Source organism: Castanea sativa, chromosome 11, assembly GCF_040712315.1.
Source record: "Castanea sativa cultivar Marrone di Chiusa Pesio chromosome 11, ASM4071231v1".
Classification (NCBI taxonomy): domain Eukaryota; kingdom Viridiplantae; phylum Streptophyta; class Magnoliopsida; order Fagales; family Fagaceae; genus Castanea; species Castanea sativa.
The window spans coordinates 27,676,755-27,688,108 of record NC_134023.1 but is presented as its reverse complement, the minus strand read 5'-3'; the positions used below and the strand labels follow the sequence as shown (position 1 = coordinate 27,688,108).

The 11,354-nt window shown below is 34.0% G+C and overlaps 1 protein-coding gene across 2 annotated transcripts; it reads left to right on the top strand.

Annotated features, from left to right (window-relative positions):
* Nucleotides 1-5,577: 5,577 nt before the first annotated feature.
* Nucleotides 5,578-10,505, top strand: LOC142614477 (transcription factor PIF4-like). Of its 2 annotated transcripts, none has more exons than XR_012840457.1 (9): nt 5,578-5,722; nt 6,336-6,500; nt 6,589-7,465; nt 7,542-7,640; nt 7,723-7,788; nt 8,861-8,926; nt 8,996-9,295; nt 9,400-9,534; nt 10,039-10,505. XR_012840457.1 is itself a non-coding variant. In XM_075786992.1 (9 exons), the coding sequence occupies exons 2-9, from the start codon at nt 6,424-6,426 to the stop codon at nt 10,041-10,043; spliced, it is 1,620 nt and encodes a 539-aa protein (XP_075643107.1). In that variant the 5' UTR covers nt 5,578-5,722; nt 6,336-6,423; the 3' UTR covers nt 10,044-10,505. The 2 variants fall into 2 exon arrangements, 1 of the variants encoding a protein (XP_075643107.1); XM_075786992.1 differs by having other exon boundaries at nt 9,405-9,534.
* The last annotated feature ends 849 nt before the right edge of the window (nt 10,506-11,354 follow it).

Below are 11,354 nucleotides of genomic sequence, written 5' to 3'. Positions count from 1 at the left end.
CAAGTTGAATAGGTCCATTTATGGACTTAAGTAAGCATCTAGGTCATGGAACATTAGATTTGATCAAACAATCAAGTCATTTGGTTTTGAACAAAATCTAGATGAACCATGTGTGTACAAAAGACATTAAGGTAAAGTAGTAATGTTCCTAGTGCTTTATGTTGATGATATTCTACTCATTGGAAATAATGTAGGGCTAATGTCATCAGTAAAGGTTTGGTTGTTAAGCCAATTTGATATGAATGACTTGGGTGAAGCTAACTATATTTTAGGGATCAAGCTTTGGCGAGATCGCAAGAATAAGATGTTAGGTTTGTCACAAGCTGGATATATAGATAAGGTTCTAGAACGGTTTAGCATGCAAAACTCCAAGAAAAGATTACTTCCTTTCAGACATGGAGTTCCTTTGTCTGATGATCAAAGGCCTAAGACTCTTAAGGAAGAAAACATGATGAGACAAGTTCCCTATGCTTCTGTAGTGGAAAGTCTCATGTATGCCATGCTTTGTACTAGGCCGAATATTAGTTATTCAGTTGGCATGGTCAGCCAGTATCAATCAAATCCAGGGCTTAAACATTGACAAGCTGTATAGCATATTCTCAAGTATCTAAGAAGAACGAGAAATTATATGCTCGTTTACCATAGTAAGGATTTGATTCCCATTGGTTATACAGATTCAAATTTTCAGTTAGATCTTGATTTCAGAAAATTCACTTCAGGTTGTGTGTTCACCTTGGGAGGTGGAGCCATAAGTTGGAGAAGTGTTAAGCAATCTTGTATTGTCGACTCCACCATGTAAGCTGAATATGTTGCTGCTTGTGAAGCAGCAAAGGAAGCTGTTTGGCTCAAGAAATTCCTTTATGATCTTGGTGTTGTGAGAATTGAGTAAGTTCCTATCACATTGTTCTGGGACAATAGTGGAACGGTTGCACAATCCAAGGATCCAAGGAACCACAAGAAAGGAAAGCACATAGAGAGAACGTACAACATCATTCGAGAAATTGTTGCTCATAGAGATGTAATAATAGCAAAGATTGATAGTGCAAAGAATTTAGCAGGTCCCTTTACTAAAGCCTTGTCTCAAAGGACTTTCAAGTCACATTTGAAGGAGATGGAAGTTAGATTAGTGCACAATAGTCTTTAGGGCAAGTGGGAGATTGTTAGGATGTGTTCTCTTAAATCTTATTGTATGATGCTACGTATGACATTATGTATGACTTAATGTTGTAATTAATAAAGTTGTTTTATTATTATCTAATGATAATGAGAATATTGGGACATTATCATATAGTCCATAAGATGCATAGTATGTGATCTATATGATTTAGTCATAGAAGATATAGATCACAAGTTCTTTGTAAACTCAGAATTTTAGTTCGTAATCAGTGATGAAATTGGGCATTTCATCTGCGAAAACTATAATATATCAACTAAGATGATTTGTCTTGATCATGGAAATTGAAATTTCTAGTTGACATGTTGATATGTTTTAAGAGTTAAGATATATTGAACTGGACCGCTGTGAAATTTATTATTCTCCTAACGAGTGTCAAATGAATAATAAATCTCACGACTTCTATTTACATGAACTCTTAATCTTGAGAGAATAATCTTAATCCTGAGAGAATAATGGACCTGATCATAAGGTGTAGGTTGCTTTGATATATCAGGAGTGAGATCTAAAGTCACGATCAAAACCTCAATATGTTGGGCAGCCACATTTAATGTTGATGGAATATATATTCTCAAAATAGAATTCATAATCTCTTAACGGAGATATAAAATATTCCATTGAGATAAGTTTAATGGGTTGGTTATTCAGAGTATTAGGCCTAACCACTTTAGTAAGGAGTTACTAAAGTATATATTTATGAAATCCGATTTCATAAATATATGATGAATAATATTAAATGATTAAACTGGGTACTTAAAGAATTAAGATGTATTAATCTTTAAAGTGACAGTATATATTCATGACTTTGTATAACTATGAATATTTTATGAAGGGGTTACATGTATAATAAAGTCTTGGGATATAATTTATAAATAAGGCATAGAGTGTAACTATATTTATATAGTGGTATTAAATATAGTTAATAATAACTTTGGATTTGTTAAGAGTTGACTAAAAAAGCCCAAGGCCCATTGGAGCTAGTATCTTATTGGTCCTTTTTTGTCCCACTTCAAGCCACATACTAAAGCCCAATAGGAAAGGCCTAAAAGGCCAGCCTAATTAGATAATCAGTTAGATACAAAGGAGAAACATACAGAATTTTGGTAAGTGACTATTGTGAAATGGTGTGTATGTAAGTGTGAGACACTCTATTATTCTCCCTTGGAAACTGATTGAGAGACCACACTTCTTGGGCGTTAGTAGAATTGGAGTGAAGATTAAAAGTGTTCTCAAGTGCTTTTGATCTTTGTTTTGAAATTCATCACACCAAGGTACGCTTTCTTATTCTTTAATTCTGAAATTTACATAGTGCATGTTATCAATTGCGAATGAAGTAGATCCATTAATATTCTGCTGCATATGTTTTGTATGAGACACAAACGATGTTTATCCAACAATAGAAACCCCAAACACACCCATCAAAAATCAAACCCTGAAAACCAAAACCCATTAATGAAGGTGCTCCTTGATGAATTGTGACTTTCTGGTGGTTTTCTTTGTTTTGAAATTCATCACACCAAGGTATGCTCTCTTATTCTTTAATTCTGAAATTTACATAGTGCATGTTATCAATTGCGAATGAAGTAGATCCGTTAATTTTCTACTGCATATGTTTTGTATGAGATACAAACCATGTTTATCCAACACTAGAAACCCCAAACACACCCATCAAAAATCAAACCCTAAAAACCAAAACCCATTAATGAAGGTGCTCCTTGATGAATTGTGACTTTCTAGTGGTTTTACACAACTTGAAGAGATTGTTTATGGAGAGAGAGAGAGAGAGAGAGAGAGAGAGAGAGAGCATGTGGTTGGATGAACCAAAAAAGAAGAAGAAGAGTTGTTAGAGGGGCGAATTAGATGAAAAAAATAGGAAAAGATTTTTTTTTTGAAAAAGGTTACTTAATTAGATTATATTTTTGTTTTTAAAATTTACTTTATTTTTTGTTTACATTTAACACGATCTCTCTCTCACTCTAAACCCAAACCATTCACTCTCAACCCAGATCGTGGTTAATACATAAAAGACATAAATGCACTTTTAGTCCCTACATTTTGTTTTTTTTTTTTTCCATTTTGGTCCCTACATTTTAATTTTACTACTTTTAGTCCCTAAACCAATTAACATGTGTTATTTTTGTTCTTTCCGTCAGTTAACCGACAGAAATATCTTCGGTGGCTGATGGAGGAATTAAAATATTATAAAAAATGCCACATCAGCATCTAAGTTTTTTTTAAAAATAATTTATCAATTTTAACTAAATAAAAAAAGAAAAAACAGAATCAAAAACAATAAAATACATAAATTTAGATCTAGTTCATTTTGAACAAGAACACACAAGAACATGATCACATATTTAAACATCAACAAAAGAACATAAGAGCACAAACCCAAAATCAAACACAAACTCAAATTTAAAAACACAAAGAACACAATAACAATCATGAGACAGTGCTTGTGATCGTCGCCGATGAGTGTTAGGATGAAGAGCTTGCCGCGTTTATATAAAGTGCACATGGTTGTGAGTCTGAGAGTAAATAGTTTATGTTTGTTATTGTGTTCTTTGTGTTTTTAAATTTGAGTTTGTGTTTGGTTCTGGGTTTGTGCTCCTATGTTCTTGTGTTGTTTAAATTTGTGATCATGTTCTTGTGTGTTCTTGATCAAAATCAATTAGATCTAAATTTATGTATTTTATTGTTTTTAATTCTGTTTTTTCTTTTTTATTTAGTTAAAATTGATAAATTATTTTAAGAAAATTAGATGTTGATGTGGCATTTTTTATAATATTTTAATTCCTTCGTCAGCCACCTCAGATATTTTCGTCGGTTGACTGACGGAAAGGACGAAAATAACACGCGTTAATTGATTTAGGGTCTAAAAGTAGTAAAATTAAAATGTAGGGACTAAAATGGAAAAAATTCAAAATGTAGGGACTAAAAGTGCATTTATGCCTACATAAAATGGTCTAATGATAAAATTAAAAAAAATCATTTAAATTATACATATTTTTAAAGTTAAAATTCGAAAATTTTTTTTGATTTAAGATTAAAAAAATTAATTTAATTAAATTTTAAAAAACTAGAAATTCATAATTTTATTTTTAATTAATTATTTATTTATTTAAATGCTGACGCGGTATTTTTTATAAATCAAATAAAATTTATTATTATTATTATTTTATTAGCCATGTCAGCATCTAACATGTCACCTATGCACACTATTTACTACATATAAATTTTTTGTAATTGAGTTGACGACAAAAACCAAAATAGACATAATTTTTTGTTGACTAAAAAATAATTACCAAAATGAAAATGGGTCCTAAATTATTCACACCCCCAATTGGCAATCTTTTGATTTGTATATGAGTGGTAAAAAAAATAAAAAAATTGCCCCTGACGATCTTGTCCCTCAAATCCCTGGGGAATTCTAGCATTTTACCCATATTTTTAAAAATATTTGGCAATTTGCCCCTATTTCTAACCTATTTAGATCCATGCCCCTGTTTTAAAACTTGATTTCCTCAAAATTGAGTTTCAATGAAGAACTCGATTGGTTTAAAATCGAGTTATGTCCGATCAAACTTATAAAAAAAAAAATTGCATGGAACTTGAGTTCATGGAACTCGAGTTCCATTAAAAACGCCGCTATAGATGTTACCGAACGCCGCTATAGGTTTTGGGTTGATCAAACTTAAAAAAAATATTGCACAGAACTCGAGTTCGTGGAACTTGAGTTCCATTGAAAACGTCCCTATAGGTGTTACCAAACGCCGCTATAGGTTTTGGGCTGATCAAACTTAAAAAAGATTGCATAGAATTCGAGTTCCATAAACTTGAGTTCTATTGAAAACGCCGCTATAGGTGTTACTGAACGCCGCTATAGGTATGAAACTCGAGTTTATGGAGTTCGAGTTTGATGTATTTTTTTTTTAAGTTTTATTGCCCCATAATCGATTTTCTACCAATTGAGTTTTTTTTTTGAAACTCGATTTTAATAAAATCGAGTTTCGAAACAGGGGTAAAAACTTAAATAGTTTAGAAACAATGGCATATTGTCAAATATTTTTAAAAATAGAGGTAAAATGCCAGAATTCCCCAAATCCCCGATAAAACATCCCCGCCACTGTACACGTGGCATCACCCTTATTCATTTTCAGATGGCCCCTTCCCTGCTCTTCAAGTTGTAGATTTTGATTTTCCCCCTAATCGGGAAAAAAGAAAAAAAGAAAAAAGTCGAGAATTAACTAATCCAATCCGTCCAGATAGGGCACATCCAAATCCATTGATCAAGTGCCACGTGGACAGTCCCGTATGCAGCACAGTACTCAAACCAAAGATCACTGTGACACTACCGAATCCATGCTCTGTGTCTGTCTGTCTGTCAGTCTGACCTTTTGTATGTTTGTGTGTGAGCATGACGGGATCCCTGTCATTGTAACTGGTTGTGCTGATTAAAAGTCTTTCTCCTCTCTCTCTCTCTCTCTCTCTGCTCCATTCTCTGTTTCTCTCATTATCACTAGAGAGAGACTGAGAGAGTCTGGAAAGGTGAGGCTTTCTTGTTTAAGAAATAATTGGGTTTCAATTCTTTCCTTCTGTATTAGTTTTCTGCTTCACTACTTCTTCTGGGTGTTGTTTTATTTGCACTTTTTCTTTTGCTGTAAAGGTAACCTGTTTTCTTTTCTTTCTATTTTCTGCTTCAGTTTACCTTTTCTTTTCTCAATTTTTTTTTAATGTTTTGTGACTGGTTATCAATCATGCGCTAAGGTTCCAATTTTCTTTCTTTCTTGTTTTAGTGATTATGGTCTTTGTTGAGTTTTATGCTTTATTTAAAACATGCTTTCCTCTTCTTCCAATATTTAGTAACAAAAAAAACGAAAGTCTAAAGATTACGGCTGTTTAGTTGTTTTATGAAATACTAAAATATTTTATTATGTTATAGCTAAATCGTGGTTCTATTACTTTGTTTCTCCTATTAGGGAGAATTTTCAATTATTATTATTGTTGTTGTTGTTTGCTATTAATAAATAGCTTTGAATAATAAAAAATTAATTAATACCTTGGCTGATTAATAAAATAATTAATTACCTTTTGTTGTTAAGTGGGTTTGTTAAGTGGTTTCCTAAAAGTGATGCAATGAAAAACTCGGTTTTTGATACAGAGACAAAGAGTCTGAAGCGTGAAACTGAAGCTCTCATCTTAATTTCCTGTTTCACTCTAAAGTTGGGTTTGGTCAGTGTAACTGTAACATGAATAATAATTGGCTTCCAGCTGGTTGGAGTTTTGAGAGTGATCTTCCTGTGACCAAACAAAAGAAATCCTTGGGGTCTGTACTCTGTACTCTGTCTCTCTCAAAATTATTATTGATATAAGTTGCTCTTTGCAATCTCTAATCTTGTGATACAAATTCACAGGCAAGACAATGACATAGTAGAGCTGTTATGGAGAAATGGTCAGGTAGTTTTGCACAGTCAAACGCGAAAACCAAGTTTCAATCATAATGATTCAAGACAAGTAGTTCAGAAACCAAAGTTAGGAGGCAGTGGCTCATATGGGAATTCAAGCAATTTAATTCAAAATGATGATGATGATGATGATGATGAGACTGTGTCATGGGTACAATATCCTCTTGAAGTTGATCCCTTCGAAAAAGAGTTCTGTTACAACCTTTTTTCTGAATTGCCACCATCTGATCCTAAAGAAATTGAACAAGACAAGCTTCTTAATAAGTTTGGTGCTTCTGATACTGATGTTGATGCTACTCATGTCATTGCAAACTCACATCAACCAACTAGTATTAGTGTTAGTAATTCTGTTGTACCTGAATTCCCCGGCAACTTGGTGCATCATCCTCCTAGATTTCCTTTTCCTGAATCAGCAGCCCAGGAAAATCATGATTCAGGAGGTTCAGGAAAAGTCTTGAATTTTAGAGGATCTTCAAATGGGCAATACGGAGGGGAAGGATCAGGTCAATTGATGCAAGGAGAGGTTAGAGAGTGTTCAGTAATGACGATTGGATCCAGCCACTGTGGCAGCAATCAAGTACCAAATGACCCTGATTTTAGCAATGGTGTTGGGACTTCTGCTTTATTTGCTGGACCTGTAAAACAAGATGTTCACAAGATAACGCCTCAGAGTGAGAGACGAAAAATGGACACACTCGAGCCTACTGTTGCTTCTTCGTCTGGTGGCTCAGGTGGTAGTTTTGGAAGAAGATGCACACAATCTACTGGTGTCAATAGCATGAAGAGAAAGGTCAGGGATTCTGAGGAATCAGAGTGCCAAAGTGAGGTGACAATTCTCTCTCTTGCTTTCGACATCATTTAATTTTAATTTTTTTCTGAGCATAAGTCTGAATATATTTTAGGCCGCGGAACTTGAATCAGTGGCTGGAAACAAGCCAGCGCAACGATCAACATCCTCCCGCAGGAGCCGCTCTGCTGAAGTTCATAACCTTTCAGAAAGGGTAAGACTTTGGGATTTCCTAGCTTGTGAAATTATTGGAGTTTGTACGTTGTAACTATTACTCTACTCATCCACTGATACAGAGACGGAGAGATCGGATCAATGAGAAAATGAAGGCATTGCAAGAGCTCATACCACACTGTAACAAGGTCTGCTTTTCTTGCTGTCTTTTGTTCATTTGTTATTGTCTCTAGGGAAATACATTATGGTTGCCTGCCACTAAATGTGAACAACTGTTGAATTTCCTTGATAGAGATTCCTCAATCTATGCTCTGCTTTCTTTTCCTTTTTGGCAAAATAGTTAATGACTATTTCCCCTTACTTTCTCATAAATGTTACCATGGTCAAATAAACTTTTTAAGATGAGTGCTATGTTGAGAATGTTGTGATGGATAAGTGGCAGGATATTAAAAAGAAATAGATTTTGAGACTGTTGGTGCATTGGAAGTTAGAGATAGCGTTAATTGAGAACAAAAAGGTTAATTAAGAACAAAAAGGTCGCCCAGTGTTCCAAGGTCCTGCTTTTTCGCGAGGTTTAGGCAAGGTGATTGATAAGTAATCTTACCCTGCCTTTTTTTTTTTTTGTGTGGTGGGGGGGAAGGGGGGGTTGAAGAGGCTGATTCTTGAAGTGTAAATTTGGAAGAAGAGAAGGAAAAATCCTCTGTTCTGATAATGAAAATGAAGAAATATCTTCACTCGAGGCTGTACTAAATGTTTCCAAGAGCCTTGTATCTCAACTGGTACCACCGATTAGTACCACCGGTTGTTTCCCATGGAGACATTTAAGGTTCAACTCTCCTCACTCCCAACTATTGAATTATAAAAAAAAAGGGTTGTACTGTCATCATGACCCTGTATCTTTGAGAAAATTTTACTCTAAACAAAGCAAAATGGCAACAAAGATTCTTTCAGCCATTCATTGACTCTTAGCATAAAGCTTTAATTCTGTCTTTGGTTCCACAATAAAGTATAAAAAAAAAAAAAATTCATGTCCGAAAATTTATATAATTTACTAAAGTTTCTTATGATTTTCAAGAAATCCCAATTAGCCAAAGACCTTGTAGCTGAATTGGCACCTCTCCATGTACAAAGTGCTTGGGGGTCTAGGGAGAAAGGGTTTGAGCAGCTGGGTTAGCAGCATGTTATAATTATTTCTAAAAAAAAAGAAAAAGAAATCCTAATTAAATTGTTTTTATAACCAAATTTGTCCGTATATTGCAGACTGATAAAGCATCAATGCTAGATGAGGCAATTGAATACTTGAAGTCACTTCAGTTACAACTTCAGGTATTATATCTAAAAAAACTCATAAAAGCAAAACTGTTCTTTACTCAAGCCACTGACTTCATGTTTTAGTTAATGTGGATGGGAAGTGGGATGGCTCCAATGATGTTTCCAGGCGTCCAGCGCTATATCTCTCTAATGGGTATGGGAATTGGTCCTCCTCCTATGCCTTCTATTCACAATCCAATGCATTTACGAAGGGTCCCGCCAGTTGATCAATCCATGTCCATGGTTCCACCGACAAACCATGCTCTAATGTGCCAAACTCCAGTTTTTAATAATGTTAATTATCAAAATCAGATGCATAATCCTTCTTTTTCTGAGAAATATGCACGTTACATGGGATTCCATCATATGCAAACCGTGTCTCAGGTTCATTGTTCTTACCTATTATGAATTTTGTTGTTTTCGTTTCTCCATACATGTGAAAACCATTTGGCTCCTATGTGCTCTCATTATTATCATATTGTTTGTAGTGCAGCCCTTGCATATGTTGAGATTTGGTTCCCCAACAATTCAACAGAGTCAAACAAGGGGACCGCCTGGGACTAGCAGTGGACGCTTAAATGGAGGAGCTACAATTAATGATACTGCAACTGGCATGAATGATGGTAAGCCAATTCTGTCTTTTTCTTAAATCATTTTTGACATTGATATGAGGAAATGAATGTCAAATGTAGCTTAATGGAAGAAAGAGTTTCTGTTGAGGACAAATGTAGACTATTCTTGGTGATTTAACTGACAGCTTTCCAAAATGAGAGAATTTATATGATTTGGATAATATAAAAAAAGAAGAGTTTCTAAGAACCCTGTAAGCTCAACAACTCATTACAGCTGGTACCTACTACCTACTAGTGTTTCCAGTGAAGATGTCTAGGGTTTATTAGCTACCTTACCTTAATGTCCATAGGGTTGAATAGTGAATTGCCACAACTCACAAGGTTTCCACAACCCCAATTACAGGGGTTTGAGGTCCATATATATAGTACCAACCCTCAATGTATATTAAATAAGAGGGTCAAATTTCTTATAATGGCATTATTCTTAGACTGTTGTTTTTTAGTTAATTCCCTGATGCCATAAGTGTAACAGCGATGCTTTTCTGACGTAAACAGGTTAATCAGATGCATATTTTACATGGTCCCCCACCACTAAAATTAACCAGACCAATGTTGTTGGATGGAAAAAAAGGATCACTCAATTCAGCATAAAAAGAAAAAGAGAAAAGGGATCACTCTTCCTGGTGGATATTTGAAACAATTATAGCTCGCATGGTACTCATGCGACTTGGCCTGCCCAATCAAAGAGTTGGATGAAGAGTCACTTCGTACTTGCATATGTCGATGATAAACTATTACAAGAGTTGATATGATATGTATCAATCAGCCATTGAACTTGATGTGTAACTTTTACGAGCAGAGCAGATGCACTAGTTTTTGTACAGTCCTATTTTTTGTTGCCTTCTGCTTGGAATTCTTTCAACTCTGTCAAATAAAAGACAGTTGCTATTTGAAATATGTACAACTAGCAGCATTTTTCTTACCTTTTTTAGTAACGGAATACAAATCCTCTAATTTGCTTTTTGTGTTCCGCTGTATAGAAGGGTTTTGCCAATCCTTTCATTTGGTTTTTTTTTCTCCATTAAATTTATTGCATGCAATGCTAACACGTGTCATTCTAGGTGACCTATACAAAAGCACATGCGTTTCTTTCGTATTTGGAAATTATAATTTTTATCCCTTGAAAAAAGAAAAAAGAAAAAAAAAAACTGTGAATGCTCAGCTGACGCCCTATTTCATCATTTTGGATTGAAATGTTAAAGTTAAACTATAATATTTCTTTTGACTAGATAGTTAGTAATCCGTTCATTTCTAGAAAATAGAATATTCTCTTTGTTTTATTTTTTCTTAAATATAAAATTTGATAATAATGATAATTTTTAATAAGCATTTGTTATAAACATGTTTGGAAATGAAATTATCTATTCTATAGTAAAATTTTATTACTGCATGAAAATATGAGGTTTTATAAGGAATTCTAATTTAAATTTTATTAAAAAAAATTAAATTACAATATATAGTTGACTACTGTGCATCAATTAGCTAGATGGTTACTCTACAAATACAAATTTTTATAGGGTGAGAGAGGCAAGGGTCATGGTTCAAGTTTCTACGAAATTTTTTTAAACATATATACATTTAAATTAGGTTAAGATATAATTTCTATCTTGAATTAAAAAAAATATAAAAAAAGCTTACCTACACTAGAAAAAGCCATTAAAAAAATCAAAGTCATTTTTATTGAGAGAGAGAGAGAGAGTTGCAAGGTACAAAGCCTCTGTTATCTTGATGCGTATTTGTTTTCCTTTCGATCTTGTTGACCTATAGTGACAAGAGTTAGGTACGATGGTGGCATCTAATGTAAAAAACTC